This window comes from Hippichthys cyanospilos, chromosome 7 (genome assembly GCF_059441005.1).
Source record: "Hippichthys cyanospilos isolate Australia breed blue-spotted pipefish chromosome 7, RoL_Hcya_1.0, whole genome shotgun sequence".
In the NCBI taxonomy this organism is placed as follows: Eukaryota; Metazoa; Chordata; class Actinopteri; order Syngnathiformes; family Syngnathidae; genus Hippichthys; species Hippichthys cyanospilos.
Window position 1 is genome coordinate 17,116,033 of NC_142375.1, and position 15,391 is coordinate 17,131,423.

General features: G+C 39.5%; 1 protein-coding gene across 2 annotated transcripts in view; it reads left to right on the top strand.

Moving 5' to 3' along the window:
• The window catches only part of rgs12b (regulator of G protein signaling 12b), a 52,417-nt gene that overhangs the window by 35,166 nt on the left and 1,860 nt on the right, over positions 1-15,391 (top strand). The window contains exons 6-19 of one of the 2 annotated variants that reach the window (XM_088420030.1): positions 3,113-3,282; positions 4,368-4,460; positions 4,542-4,685; positions 5,858-6,040; positions 6,126-6,276; positions 6,557-6,651; positions 7,612-7,815; positions 9,014-9,087; positions 9,884-10,010; positions 10,083-10,179; positions 10,272-10,324; positions 12,128-12,299; positions 12,594-12,782; positions 12,819-15,391. The exon at positions 12,819-15,391 is cut by the window's right edge and continues 1,860 nt beyond it. In XM_088420030.1, the coding sequence (XP_088276156.1) occupies positions 3,113-3,282; positions 4,368-4,460; positions 4,542-4,685; positions 5,858-6,040; positions 6,126-6,276; positions 6,557-6,651; positions 7,612-7,815; positions 9,014-9,087; positions 9,884-10,010; positions 10,083-10,179; positions 10,272-10,324; positions 12,128-12,299; positions 12,594-12,782; positions 12,819-13,180 (2,114 nt within the window). In that variant the 3' untranslated portion in view covers positions 13,181-15,391. Of the gene's footprint in view, positions 1-3,112; positions 3,283-4,367; positions 4,461-4,541; positions 4,686-5,857; positions 6,041-6,125; positions 6,277-6,556; positions 6,652-7,611; positions 7,816-9,013; positions 9,088-9,883; positions 10,011-10,082; positions 10,180-10,271; positions 10,325-12,127; positions 12,300-12,593 lie in introns of both variants that reach the window. The other variant, XM_088420029.1, reaches the window with a different exon arrangement.

Consider the following 15,391-nt stretch of genomic DNA (forward strand, 5'->3'; position numbering starts at 1 on the left):
CAATCAGGTCAGTTTCCAATACTAAATCAAATAAGAAGTCTTCTGTCTTCCATTTTGTGTCGATTAACCAAAATGAATAGAGTAGCAGTTGTCAAGTTATTTTAAATTGAAAATCCAACATTTTTTTCCCGATTCATATGATACACCCAATTATCAATATCGAATCGTGAGACAGTCGAAAATTCCCAACCACTACTTCTTCTGTAGTATTTCTTTGAACTCTTCTCAGACAAGGTTAAAATTTGAAGTAATTTCAGCGTCCGCAAAAAAAACATTGCCTTCCAGATATTTGATCTTAGCTCAGTCTCTACTTACTAATTCTGAAGATGATATGTGTTGGTAGAAGTTTTCAGTTGAGTGGAGTGGGTTGGGTTTAGTGGTTTTGGCCTTGTTTGTTGTGACCTGATGCGTTTTATATCTCTGTCTTACAACTTCAGAAGTTATATCCAAGTCCAGATCGGGAAACGTTTTCCCCTTTTTATCTTTTTAATGTGCTCAAAGCAAACACACCAACAAGCATCTACTTCAAATGCAAGCCAAAAATAAAATCCTTTCTGTTTTGCAAATGTTGTGACACGGCCCAAAAGTTCTGATGATTGCTACAGAATAGCTTTGGAATGGAGTGGGGGTGAAATGAGCTGTAACCGGTTTATTGGATCCAACGTCTGGGCGTGTTGATAAAATGTTGTTGCTAATCTCAATGGTATGGTGAATAAACATTTTCCACCTAACTAATTGCAACACAAACACGTGGTGAATTAAGTTTAAAAAGTGTTCAAAGTTTTGAGTGAGTCAGTCCTCATTTCTTGGATGAGTAATTGTTGCCGCTCATCATTAGGGAACTTTTTGATAATCTCACTTTTATTCATACAAGTTTACTTTTAAAATCAGAGTAAAGTGGAAATTGTATGGCTTTAATTTTGCTGTTTTTCAGACATACTATATGTCAGAGCGTCATTTATCATGCTGTGATCCACTTGTTTTTCTTATCATCTGATTTTTTTTTTTAAGATATCTGCTATTTCTTTCTTTGTTTTTATTGACTTTAATCAGTAAACCAAAATATTAGAAACAGATTGATAAGATTAATATCATTCTCTTTCTATCTTTCTATTTTCAATCAACACAAAGTAATACCTTTGTTAATTCAGTTTTTTTTTTTTTTTTTTGCATTTTGGCTTATTTTATAGCCATTAATTAGCCAATAGTTGTCGCACCGGAAGATGAATCATAACACTAATTATTGAATTTGGGGAAATATGTTTGTCTTCCAAATCCAATTGTGCGATTACACACCCGTTTTCTGAGTTTGGTCTTGTGGCGTTTGCAAACTGAAAAACAATTTAGTTGTTACCTGAGCTCTGAAAAAACTGTGATGTTGTTTTCAGTTGACAGCAAGTGTCAAAATGGCCGCCGCTTGGATGGATAGAAACGGCCTGATTTTGCTGCCTAATTCATAATTCACAAATGCGATATTAATCACAACGCTGCGTTTATGTGACATGTTATAAAGAACAAAAAAAGGAAGAGCTGAGCAGCGATGAATGAACAATATCACTACAGTGTAAATACAGTAGTGTGAAAATAGTGACGGAAAAGGTTCATTGCAGGGATCACACTGGAATCACGCGGGCTCTCTTTTGGGCTGGATTTGAAGCTTCTTGTTCATTCATTCGGTAGCTTTTCATCATCTTGACCAGCTGACTAGTGATTCCCTAAAGCACTGCTTTTTTACTGCGCAGAGGCTATGTTAGTGTCTTTCAGCCATTTTTCTTTCCCTCGTCTCCTGATCTTGTTGTGTAAGTCTATTCTTGCAAGAGGGACACAGGCCGATAGTCTTAGGATGATTATGTAACAATGCAAAAGAAAACTCGTGCAATTTAACAATTGCACCATTTTTACTCGGTGTGGATACTGTTATCAGTACTGTTTAAGCTATTTTTAGTGCCTATTTAGGGATTTTAATAACATGGCAGTGTTGGCGCATTGTCAAGGACATGACAATTACACAATTCTGTGTTTGCCATTTTGTACCAATGTTCATGTTTAATAATTTTGATATATTGCATTATTTTGATACCGAAACCCTTTAAACACCGTTTCCTTGATTACAGAATTGAAAACTAGTTATCCATTAAATTGTTGTGGATATTGACTATGGACTATTATGTAAATAGGGCTGTCATCATTGCATATTTTCAGAATCTTTCTTTTTTAATCCTCATTTATGGTTTATTTACCAAATATTGTTGTTTATGTTATCTTGAATGTGGCTTAAAAAAAAAGAAACAACAAATAAGCAATATTACACAAGACGGACTTGATGTCCTACTCTGGATTTTGTTTTATACTGGCACTGGACAAATATGGGTAATATACATTTTCTTTGATCGTTCGTTTACTGGTTTGGTCAATTGCGTGTCAGGAAATTAGTGAAAAAAATACTCATTGTTTTCTAAAAGAAAAGCATGTCTTATTTTGATTTGACACAATGATAACTAGTCTTCTTTCAAAAAAGAAGACTTTCAGAAAAACTTTTGAGGATTTGTGCAATTTAGGATTCTGAATGATTAATCGATTGGCAAAACTAATTAGCAATTGATTTTGTATCAATTAGACATTGATTAATCAGTTGTTCATTGCATCTCTATGTAAAAAAACAAACAAAAAAACATGATCTTGGAAAGGTTTTTGTTGGAAACCAAATTGAGTCATATGAGGAAATGCTTTTAAAAATGCAACTGAAAATAACAACAGTAACAATTGCAACTTTCAAAGGCTACTGATCAAAAAAATGATTCACAATGAAGGATTTAATTGGCTATTTTGGACAATCAAACTTATGTGCACCCCTAAATATGGTATTACATTTTTATATCTTCATACCAAAAAACGAGTGCAGTACTAGTTTTATCGCATAATAGTATTTGTATTGCTATGATGTAAATTCTTGGCTTACAGCATACGTATATGAAAAGTATTTGATGATAGTCAGAGCATTTAAAATGTTCCTCCACTTAATGGTATATGAACCATCATTTAAACAATAATACATGGAAAATCGGGATCCTTAAATATTGGGATCTGATTGTGTCTGTTTGTGCGTGTCTAGAACTGAACAGTGTGGAGCTGCAGGGCTGCAGCAGTGACAACAGTCTGAACAGTAATGCCAGCCTCCCCAGTGTGCAGAGTCTCCGGCGCCACACCGAAAGGAGAGTGGCCAGCTGGGCCGTGTGCTTCGAGAGGCTGCTGCAGGACCCCGTAGGAGTCCGCTACTTCTCGGTAATGTGCTGCGACTGCTCATATTCACATTTGCAGACTTGACGTGTAGGCCTTTTGACTTTGCCGGTGAATGTTCCCTTGAAAGTTTCGAATCGCGTTAACAGTCGCAATGGCGCACGTTCAAGAACGCGCTATTCACCTTTGGCCTGCAGCACATTTTAGTACCTTGATTAAAAAAAAAAAAAAAAAAAAAATCCTGACATTCTTTCTTGCCATGGATACCCCCTTATTAGCGCATACCTCAGAAAAACTATGTCAAGCTAATTACAGCTGGTATTGTGAATGCTCTTCATGACACTGAGGCATTCCGGAAATACAGTAGAACTCCTAGATTCTGTCTCTTAATATGAAAAAAAATCAATATACAATGGACCTCCAGTATACGAAATTAATACGTTCTGGCGTTGTGATCATAAGGCGGAATGGCCGTATGGTGGACAATAGAAACCTATGGTAATTACCAAATGCATATAAAACCTCAGGTAAAAACATCAAAATTATATATACATATTAATAATTGCTAACAAAATAGTGTCGTAAGTGCTATTTATAATATACATGATATATATACATATATAATATACATGACTGGAGCTATATACGGCCATAATCCCTAGCGAGGGTAGCCTAGCCTAGCCTAGCCTAGCCTTCCTCGTACTGTATTTCTTGATTATCTCCAGCTTCGTTTCCATACTCATCATCTTCTTACTTCTCTCTTTAACATCACTGGCAATCTTGGGACCCATGGCTAACCAATTAAAGTTTGAATCAAGCTCGAAAATGCACAAGGAATACGATATTCAAAGCACTCACACAAGATCGTCTTTAGCATATCGGCATCTTAGTGACGCCAGAATGCTCAAATTGATGACGTCACGAAATAACACCTGCGTTCAGGCAGTTTGACGCACCACCACCTTGGGATTTGATTAGAATTTTCTGTTGAATATCTAAATTACCAAAAATACTTGATAGCTGCAGTTCTAAATATATTACAACTATTCATATCATTAAAACAATCACGTCTTTGCTTGTATACATACCTTTAAATATTTCATTCATAATTCATGCTTGCCTTCTTGCAGGAATTCTTGAAGAAAGAATTCAGTGAGGAGAATATTTTGTTCTGGCAGGCATGTGAGTTCTTCAGTCACGTCCCTGAAAGTGACAAAAAACAGGTACAGCATTCTTACTTTTCTCAATATCCTTTCCTTGCAATATATTTGATGCTATAGCTTGCTGTGCTATCTTACTCCCAGTTGTCTCAGCGAGCCAGAGAAATCTACAACAGTTTCTTATCCAGCAAAGCCACCACACCGGTCAACATAGACAGTCAAGCTCAGCTGGCGGACGATATCCTCAATGCCCCCCGACCTGACATGTTCAAGGAGCAACAGTTACAGGTTGGCTAAATCGGATGTAGACACATTTATTCACCTTAGATGACACCGGATGGAATATGAAAAATCCTGACAGTTTTTTTAGTTGCAGACTTGTGGTTTCTTAGCTAACAAGTTATGTTTTGGATAAATGTTACAGAAGCTCTATTGATTGAATAAAATGTTACTACTGTAAATATACTAGTCACAAGGCTTGAAGGTTATCCTTAACATCAACCTTTAAGTTCCAACTCATTGAACTTTAACTACGTTTTGAACCTCAAATGTTGGTTTTCCCAAACACCCCTAAGCCTGTAATCTTGTGATGCGGTAATTGCAATTTTGACACCCACATAAAGAAGCCAGTCACACAACCGCAAACAAGCATGGACAAGTGCCATTGGTTTCTGGCTCAACCTGAGGCTTGCTTTTCTCCTTCCCCCTGCTATGATTGTCAAGTTTGGCAATGGCATTTGAAATTGTCTCATCAGTGTGTGAAATATTTAGCTATCGGTATTCTTTTGTAGTATCCTGAAGCAAGAAAAGTCCAGTCATGGAAATCAGTGCTTATCAAAAAGAGTAGAGATGCTTGGGGATGCTTAGAGATGCTTGCTAGCTACAAGTGGGTCAATAACTTCCTCTTAGTCTTCTTCATTTGCTGCTGCTTCTTTAAAAGCCAACTAAGCATGTTTTGTGCTTGACTGTGCCCTGCTGATTAAAATTGGAACATCTAAAACCGAACACCTATAGATTTATTGTAGAGATGTTATATTCTCGGATAATAAAGCCCTACTTCATTTGGGAAAGTTATTTCCTTTATTTTGGGAAGCCCCGTGCGAATATTGTCTTTCATGAAAGTGCACTAACTATAAGCACACAAACAGCATCACTTGTTCAGCTACTAGCTTCTTGCACGAAGACAAGCAATTGAACCACAATTGAATGTCAAGATGGTCTTTGCATATGTTTCCCCCCCCCCCAAAGTACTGCAGTAGTAAGCCTCTTCAAATTTGAAATACTGTCATCCAAGATTCAACACCTGCAAAAAGTTTTCCCTCGAGAAAACTTTTTTTCACTTTGTTGATTTTTGTTGGTATATCTGTAGTCTATTCCTCTCTCTAATCCGTTGACCTTCATCTGAATCCTCATCCATGTTTTCCCTCCGAGTGTTGATTATTTGCTTCTGCCATTTGTAGATTTTCAATCTGATGAAGTTTGATAGCTACACGCGTTTCCTCAAGTCTCTGCTCTACCAAGCGTGCATGTTAGCAGAGGTGGAGGGTCGACCCCTGCCTGACCCATACCACATCCCCAGCAGCCCCACCTCCAAACACAGCACCACTGGCTCGGACCGCTCCAACCTGTCCACGCCCAAGAAGGTAAGCAAAAACAAGCGGCTTGACTGCCGCTTTTGAAAACCGCTGCTGTCCGCTCATTTCCTTTCTTCCTGCTCGGGTCTTGCAGGACGACAAACGGAGCAAGTCGGGCCGCTCTTTGAACGATGACGGCCGCGAGGATTCGGGAGACCGGCGGAAGGGCATGTTCTTCTCCTGGTCCCGCAACAGAAGCTTTGGCAAAGGCCCAAAGAAACGAGAACTGGCCGACTTCAATTACAGTCAGTACAGTCGATCTCTTCACGCTTAATAGCATATTTTCACTTGTGTCATTCTCAGCAAGACGCCGTTGTGTGAATGCAACAATCACAGAACAGTTTGTCCTTTATTTTACTCACAATGGAACATGTTTCCTTCTGCCACAATAACAACACATGTCCAAGCTTTGGAACGGTTCCGTTTGAATGTATTCACTGTACAAAATTAATGGAATCCTTTTTTTTTTTTGACCTCCAAATCATCAATGTCTTTCTTGAGTTTCCTATATGAATTATTTTTCAGATTTCTCTGGGAGCAATGGTCGGCGGGAGTCCCAGGGCTCTCTGTCCTCAGGCGCCAGTCTGGAGCTTGGGACTTCTGGTTCTGGGAAGAATGAGGTAAGTCTGGAAAGACAAAAAAAAAAAAATAGGTGCAACTCTTTTTTTTTTTTTCAGCCCAGAACACCCAAACCAGTCCAAAGCATTTTTTTTTGTTTTTAGATAAATAAACGGAGTACTGTGCAGTGTAATTTATTAAACGTTGGAATCACATTTCTACTGGTAACTTCAGACGTATTTTATTCAGCAGTCCAGAAGATAGATATACCGGAACACTTTATCAATAATGACAATATGCATCTGCACAAGATTTTCCCTAATAGAGGCATACATGTTTTGCAACGGAGTCACCTTTCCACAACTTAGCAATCATTTGCTTCATGTTCTAATTAATTTGCCCTTAATTTGAAAAGAAAAAAGTATTGTTCCTGTTGCGTTAAAAAAACAAACAATAAATTAGATTGTTGATACCTACAGAAACCCTCTTAAAGTGTCATGTATCTTTGAAGTGAGTTGACAAAATCATGTTTTTAAAAATCTGATTAATCAATTACACTCTAACATAATTTAGAGGTCAATGATTATTAAATATTTTTTTTCAAGCCCAGTTAAAATCGATTATTGAGTTTTATAACAGTCAGTGGCAGAAAATTACTTAACTTTTGCACAGCCAGACCAGCAAAAACTGATCTTGAATTTCTCCAGTTGCCAACGGCAATGAATGAATCAACCCTTTACTGGGCACAGTGGACGCTTTCGGACGATAGTCTAAACAGGCAAAATGAACGAAAGTAACGGCCATTGCTTAAATTCTAACGTACCCCTAAATTTTTCGAAAATACTGAACATTCTTACCTGTTTAGGATTTAATAAATAGAAAAATGTGTTTCTAATAAAGGCTGTTTTTGCAGCATGAAAGCATATAACATAATCTCATCATTGTTCTTCACTTTTGATTTCCGCCCATTGTTTCACACCTCACACTGTTGTCAACCCGTCTCGTCCATTTCCCTTCTTCAGGGAGATGTTTCCCGCGTGGCTGTATCCGAACGTGGAGGAGGCAGCGCCCCCCTGAGGCAGTGTAACATAAACTTGCCCGATGGTTCTTGTTGCTCTCTGCCGCTGAGGTCCGGCATGTCCATCAGGGATTTGTTGCTGGGGCTCTGCGAGAAACTCTGCATCAACCTGGCAGCTATTGATCTCTTCCTAGTTGGAGGGGAGAAGGTACAACACAAATGGATGTGGGGCTCCAAAAGTGTTTGATTTTGACCAAAATAGTCACATGTGATGACTGAAAGATTTTAATGAGTTAAATTGACCATATTACCTCATTTTTGAGAATCTAGCTTTCTCCAATTGTAACCATGTTTGTAGGGAACAGACAAGCAATAAAAATGCCCAATCGGTTTGTCAAGAAGACAAAGAAGAAGAACAGGAAGTTATTAACATCATCGCTAACCGGCAGCTCCAATCTCAAGTTTACTCATGGAATATTTTTGATACATCGCCTGTGACTTCTAAGAACATGTCTAATGTACATATAACATTATGTGCGTGAACTAAATTGTAGTAACTGTTTATTGACTTTAAAGGGAAAATGTGTAGGATTTAGAGCATTTTTCATTACGGACATCAGGTGCTGCATTTACCATTGTCTGTAGCTATAACAGACATTGCAGCCTCCCGAGGAGTGCCACCCCAATGTAATAGAATTGAATTATTACTAGACCCTAGAATTATATTTAAAACAGTGTTGGTCATTACGAACACTATTGCAAGTTCTTTAAATTTATAATCATTTGATTTATTCCTTTTTTAATGAAAAACGGTCTAAATCTTACACATTGTCCCTTTAAATGGTAATTGCTAATGGGCTAAGGCTAATCGAGATTGCCGGTTAGCAACAAAAATTACCTATGCTAACCGTTTAGCAACCGGTAAATTTTGTTGGTGTCTAAATATTCATACGTGTAAAAAATTAATTATGAGTTGTTGTGTAAGCTCACATCAACTCATATTCAACGTTCGTAGTTTACTAAAAAAAAAAAAGTGCATTCAACCTTAGTGACACACACACATGCACACAACTTAGCATAATGACAACAAGTAATGTGAATTATGGACACACTGATTACAGTACATAACGGTCATTCAAATTCTTGCTTGTATGACCTCAAGGGCATTTGACTTTGGCCGTTCAACTGTGGTAAGCACCTGTAGTAAATGCTTTCAATATGGCCAATATCTGTTTACTGCATTTAAAAACGCTTTTCCCTGGCTTTTTTTTCTCCACCCTTAATTTGAGTCTTCTTTTGTAATGACAATAATTAAAAAGTGTGGAAATTGTTTTTATTTTTAACTGATCTTAATGTCATGACCAAAGGATTTTCTGACCTTTCATGAGTATTTTTTTGTTCTCCAGCCACTTGTTTTGGATCAAGACTGTATGACCTTGTGCTCTCGGGACCTCCGACTTGAAAAGCGCACCCTCTTTAGGTAAGAAACTTTTAGTCTCTTGTATTATTCAATGCTCATTTTACTTCTGAAAACTGTTGGATCCCCGGGACTTGCAATACTAAAAAACCACGGGTCCCAACAAAAATGTCATGGACTCCCATGGAGTCCCAAAAATTGTGCAATAATAAAGACAAAGTAAGTCTAAAGTTCAAACTGCATTTACAAGATACGAGCAAAAACCAAGAACAGATATTAACAAATATCATAGTATTATTTATTAAAATAGAATGAACATGCAGCATCCGTCGTCATCTTCATATCACAACTACTGATATAGCAGTCCATTGTGGTAGAAAAGTCCGCTTTTTACTTTGAGTGTTTGTTTAGTTTAAACCTGTCTGTTTTGTTCCTCTTCTCGAGCCACTGAAGTGTTTTGTTTGTTCTGTTAACCTGATCTTGTATTATACTTAAAAAAAAAACATTGCTGGATTTCCTATGTTTTGGGCCTAAAGATAGTATTCGACATTCTTTTTTTTTTTTTTACCTCGAGATCAAAACAAACATGGCGGACGAAGTTGTCAAAAATGCTCACAAGTCCTCAAGTTTTGTTGAATAAAAGAGTAGATGGACGATGATTATTATTGATGCATCCAAGGGAGGCACATTGATGTGAAAATATGCATCTCCACCAAAACTGATGCGTCAGAGTTGCAGGGACGCAGGCAAACAAGAGCACTGATTATGCCTATATAGATGCAAACCTTTTTTTTTTTTTTTTTAAAGCACTTTTCAAGCAATTCTTCCAAGCCCTGAATTCTGTTTTCTACTGTTCCAGGCTAGATTTGGTTCCTATTAACCGCTCAGTAGGCCTAAAAGCAAAGCCCACCAAGCCAGTGACGGAAGTTCTGAGGCCAGTGGTGGCCAAATATGGTCTGCACCTCTCAGATTTGGTGGCACGCATTGTGAGTCTTTTTTTAATCAAGTCTGGAACTTCGCCAAGTTGCACTTGTGCTGATTTGAATCCGCCTTTCCAGAGTGGTGAATCTGAGCCCTTAGATCTCGGTCTTCCCATATCCAATTTGGATGGGCTGAGAGTGGTGTTGGATTCAGTGGATCACATGCCAGGAAAAGGTAATAAAAAAGTCCCGCATTCAGTATGTGTTCACAGAGAAAGGGCCCATTTCTTTAATTGAGTTTCTGCACCTTCACTTTCTGTCCTTCAGCACCGACGAAAAGCCACATCGGGGCTTCGACGAGCAGAAACCAATCAGCAACAGTAAGATGCCCTCCAGCTTTTCTATTATCTCCTGACTCTGGAATGTTTCATAACCCACTGAATGTCTCCACTTCCTGATGATGATATCACGCTACTAAGTGTCTCCCCTGCTGTCCTCAGTGACCCATGTCTGTTTGCAATGTATTATAAATGTGCACAGGTGTATGAAACGTGTCAATGGCAGCATCCGGCCTGTGTGTATGTGCGTTTCTGTTTTTTTTTTTCTTTTTTTATGTTGGGCAGTCAACCATGTGGCAATCTCAAGATTCCCTCTTGTTCTACTTTTGTGGTCTGTCTTTGGTCCAATGCATTGGCAACTTTTTCCATCTGCTTTGTTGTTTCTTTCTTCTGTAATGAGGCCTCAGACCAAGCCGGGCCACTGTTGGCTTTTTAAAGCTTCGTGAATTCCATCTGGAAGTGAATTAGTTGGTGGCGGGAATACTAGAGTTCTACTGTAGATTGCTTTAGCCAATATTTGACAATTTGCAGTGGTTATTTTTTGGGGGGCTGTTTTTGGTTGATTTGCTTCTGTAATGTTGCTCTACGTTAGTTGTTAGATGGTGTAGTGTGTTGCAATGTTGGTGGTGTATTGTGCACAGGGCACAGGGTCCATTTTATCACTTAAAACATTTATACAAAAACAGCGGTTCCCAACCATTGGGCTATGAATAATTTGTTTTCAAACTTAAGTATCCTAGTGTGATTTTTTTTAGACATTTTCTTATAATAAAATCCACAAGCTCTAAATCCAGCCTGTTTAAAACAACAGTAACATAATGTGATTTTTTTTTCTTTTTTTTACAAAATGTTGAATTAATACTTTCGATCAAATTAAGGCTGTTTTTTTAATAAAATATCCCATCTGACCAAAACCACAGATTTAAAAAAAGACCAGTTGTCATGAAAACAAAAAGAGACCATCACGCAGTGATTTGATAGTGAGCTCTCAGCATGTACCTTTTTTGAAATGGATTGAAAAATTCCAAACTGATTTGAGCTTTCTGTACGCACATGTTTTTCACTCTCTGCTTTTCTATTAGAAGTCAGAAGTAAATCACATTCTGCATAGCATTTAGTCACTAAATTCTCTTGTCAGCAATGCAAGTAAATAAATTATTCATTACGACTTAATAAATTGTATGTCAATCTTTAAACAATTGGGGCATTGGGTTGACCCTGGCCAAAAAAAGGCTGACCCAAATTTTGGGGGGATTTGCATTTAACCCCAAAGAGGAAAGTCAAATAAATTTGAACACGTCCAAAATTTACATGCGACGAGCAACGAACGTTGGCGACCTTGAACTAACGGACAGAAGAAAACCGATACATGACCGACATTGACGTGCTGTAAAATCAAAATGGTTGGAAGCCGCTGTTTGTCATGGCAGCCTTTGAAATACTGTACTTGGAAATCCAGTATTTCAGCCCATTGCAATGATGATTTACATTTAGGAATATTTTCTTTTGTTTATTGTTATCTTTTAGTCCTGATTGTGATCTACATTGTCTTTCTGGCATTTGTCTTTGCTGACTGACCGGGAGAAATCTAGCACTTCCATTGCCTCATAATGAGCTATGAAGGGTCCAAAAAACTTTTTTTGCTATCAGTCCAAGAACGCCATTGGCAATTAATCCCATCAAGCCCACAAGTGCGCCATCAAGATGCATTTAACAGCCCCTTCTTGACAAAAGTCGCCCCCGCGCTCCATCAATGCTGTCACGCCGGTCTCCCATCAGTAGTTCTAGTCACCAGTCCTGCTGTACGTTGACACGTCTCCGCTCCGCTTTCCTTGTGGCTCCCAGGGGGAGGACAGGCAGTCAAGGAAAGCCGCTTCCGCCCACCCCCATGGGGAAAACGGCAAGGCCGGGCCCGGCCTTGACACAAGGAGCCAGCCTTTACCCAACCACTCTGTCTCTCTTCATAAGGCTCCGGAGAAACGAAAGCAGAAAAAGATTAATATAGACGAAGCTGAAGGTAAAGATACAAAGACCTCCGTCCTTTCTTTCTTCCTTTCTTTGATTGTATCTCGTTCTTGAAGCTGCGTTGCTCTTAATGAAACTAACTCGTTGGCATGTTTGCGGCACCGCAGGAGCATCACTAGCTAGCTATATGTAGCTCACTGAATGTAGCTTTGACTTGCCAAACTAACTCCCTCTGCTTGCATGCCACCTCAACTCCAACAATGAGCACTGTTTTTTCATCGGGGACGTTTATTCACCTGTGTTTCCGTGCACGTGTATTTTGGCATCTGCGCGTGTGTGTACGCAGAGTTCTTCGACCTCATATCCAAAGCTCAGAGCAACAGAGCTGACGACCAGCGAGGCCTGTTGAACAAAAGCGACCTGCAGCTGCCCGACTTCCTGCGCCTGACGCCGTCGGCGACCGGTCGAGCCGCGCCTCCGCCCTACGACCCCGAGCCCGGTTGCTCCGCCCCTCATTCCCGTAACCCCGGTACCGGCGGCGCTCGCCCGGGTAACAGGCCCAGCCACCAAGACAGGGCAAGCGGCGGCCATTTTCTTCATGCTCACCATCAGTCCCAAAGTCTGGACTCTGCGTTGGGCTCGGACTTTGGAGGGCGGGGGAACGCCAGACCCTCTTCTTTGCCGTTCCCCGCCACTATCTCTCCCATCCACCCGTCCCAGGAGGCCCAGACCAGTGCGTTCAAGGACACCGGTAGAGGAGCGTCAGTCCAGATGCTTGAAGAAGACGCCTTATCGGACCTGACTCTAGTAGGCGAGGGGGACATCAACAGTACCAGCCTCAACTACGTGACCCCCTCCAGCCTGAATTCAAAAGCCCAACCCCTACAACAAGCACAAGATGTTCGGCCTAGCTCAGGTACTTCCCCCGTTTGACCTTTCTCCTCTCCCTTCGCCCGACCGCGAGTGGTCGCGGCCTCTTTCGAGTCAGTTTGCCGTGTCCTGTTGCCCGTTTTCAGTTGAGACTCAATGCCTCCACATCTCCTCCCCTCCTCTAGTCAGCTAACGTTCGGGACAATCAAAACACTCCCTGTAGTACAGAAGCATTCACTTTCGGTGTCACTGGACAACATCTTAAGTCCTAAATACACCAATCGTACGTCGCCCACCGCATGTAGCATCGGCCCACTTGTTGGCGCACCGTGCAGGAAAAATGATGGAAATTATACCACAACAGACAGACCGCAGAGATGACTATTAAGTATTTTGTGAGGAGTAATACCCCCAATGCCATCGGCAGCGGTGGTCACTATTCATCATCGTTTACAAAAAAAGAAAGCTATTTATAGGCGCTGTATATAAAAACGTAGACCATGCATACCACAACCATTGGACATTGTCATTATATTAACAAGGGATGCACTGAAAAAAGTTGATCAAAAATGCATTTTTGGCTGAAAGACAAAACTGAAACATTAAGTCTGAAAAGGGATGTTGTGATTATGCAAAAACAAACATAAGTTCTGTCTGAATTTCACTCAAGCACACAGGGAGAGGAATGACACCTGGCAATTACTGTTGTGAAGCATTTCAATGGGTTGCGTAAATAGCATTGCCGAGCTTCCACTTCTACCTGGGACTACAGCCGAGACAAAAAAAAAAAAAAAAAAGACTTACCAAGCAAGATGAATAACTTCGCGTCACGCCCTAACAGTGTGTTGCAAAGGCCAACTTCAAAATAAGCACACTGAATAAAACACCAAATTGTCATTCATGCAATATCTGTAGACATTTGTAACTCATTTGTAAGTCCTTGTGATTTAATTGCTGTCACGTAACCGAGAGACCAACATCAACACATTCCCATTAAATACAAAAAATCATATCCAATCACTGAATTAGGAAGTTCCGGTGCCATTGTATGATATGGCACAAATCTCAAGTGTTGGCTATCACTATGAATGTGGTGCATTCAAATGCAGTAGGACTTTTCAAACTCTGAAAAAAAAGAAAAAATTCATAGGTTAATAGCTGCTAATGTCAATAACTATATAAAAGCTATATCAAGAGGAATGATGAGGGTCAAATTACTTTGATAATTCACTAAATAACAGTAAGTTGTCCATTTTCTTACTTATTTTGTGATACCTTATCAAATAACAAGGCTTCTCTTTCATTCTCATGGTTAGTACAGTATGTCAAGTAATTAAAATAAAGAATGAACCTGCCTGTCAAATATCATTATTATAACATTTACCACAAATCTACATGGTGCACATTAAAATTATTCTCCTTTAAACTGGCTTTAAAACACTGAACAAGAATAATATTCATAATCAAATATTTATAGCTGTCCATTCATTAAGTTTTTGGGGGTTTTCAGCCATGCATTTTTTTTTTTTTTCATTTTTGAGCAAACATTTTCAATTTGATGCATCCCCGATATTCACCAAACAATTCCAAATTTTTGCTCTACAACTCAAGTCAAATCACAGTGATCAGACGTCACAACTGTCCGCTCATCAAATTACCCAACGCTAGTAAGATATCCTCCAAAAAATCACGCCGATACCCGACGTCGGAATGGTGTATTTAGGGCTTCACGCTACAAATGTGCTTTGTTGTACAGTGTTATAATAGTAATGTACAAAGTATCGGTCGGACACAAGACGTGAAGCTGAAACGAGGATAAGTGGACGCATGGTGAAAAGTCACAAGTTGTCCTTGGACTTTTCCTACCGGGTGTGTATCTGTGTGACCTTTTGAGCGGGCTTGCTGTGGATTTGCCTTTTTTTTTTTTTTTTTTCCTTACCCTGACATGTAACGGTGAGGGCGAGTGCAAGGATGACATGTGCCACAGCTCCCTTCACCCAAACAACGTAACCATGCACTTTAGCCCATTACGAACAAGACTCGACACATTCGTGCACGTGTTAAAATGACCTTGACAGTACAAGTAGAATATTGGTGTTAAAGGAATGGAAATTAAGTTATATGAAATGTTTGGTGTCTTTAGTGCAACAGCACTTTGACCATAGTGTACAAATGCAGATTCCCTCCTATAGTAGCGTGAACAAACACATTTGCTCAGCTGTTTTTTTTTTGTCTTGTTTTTTCAAACTTTCTGTGTTTTCACCACTCTCACAA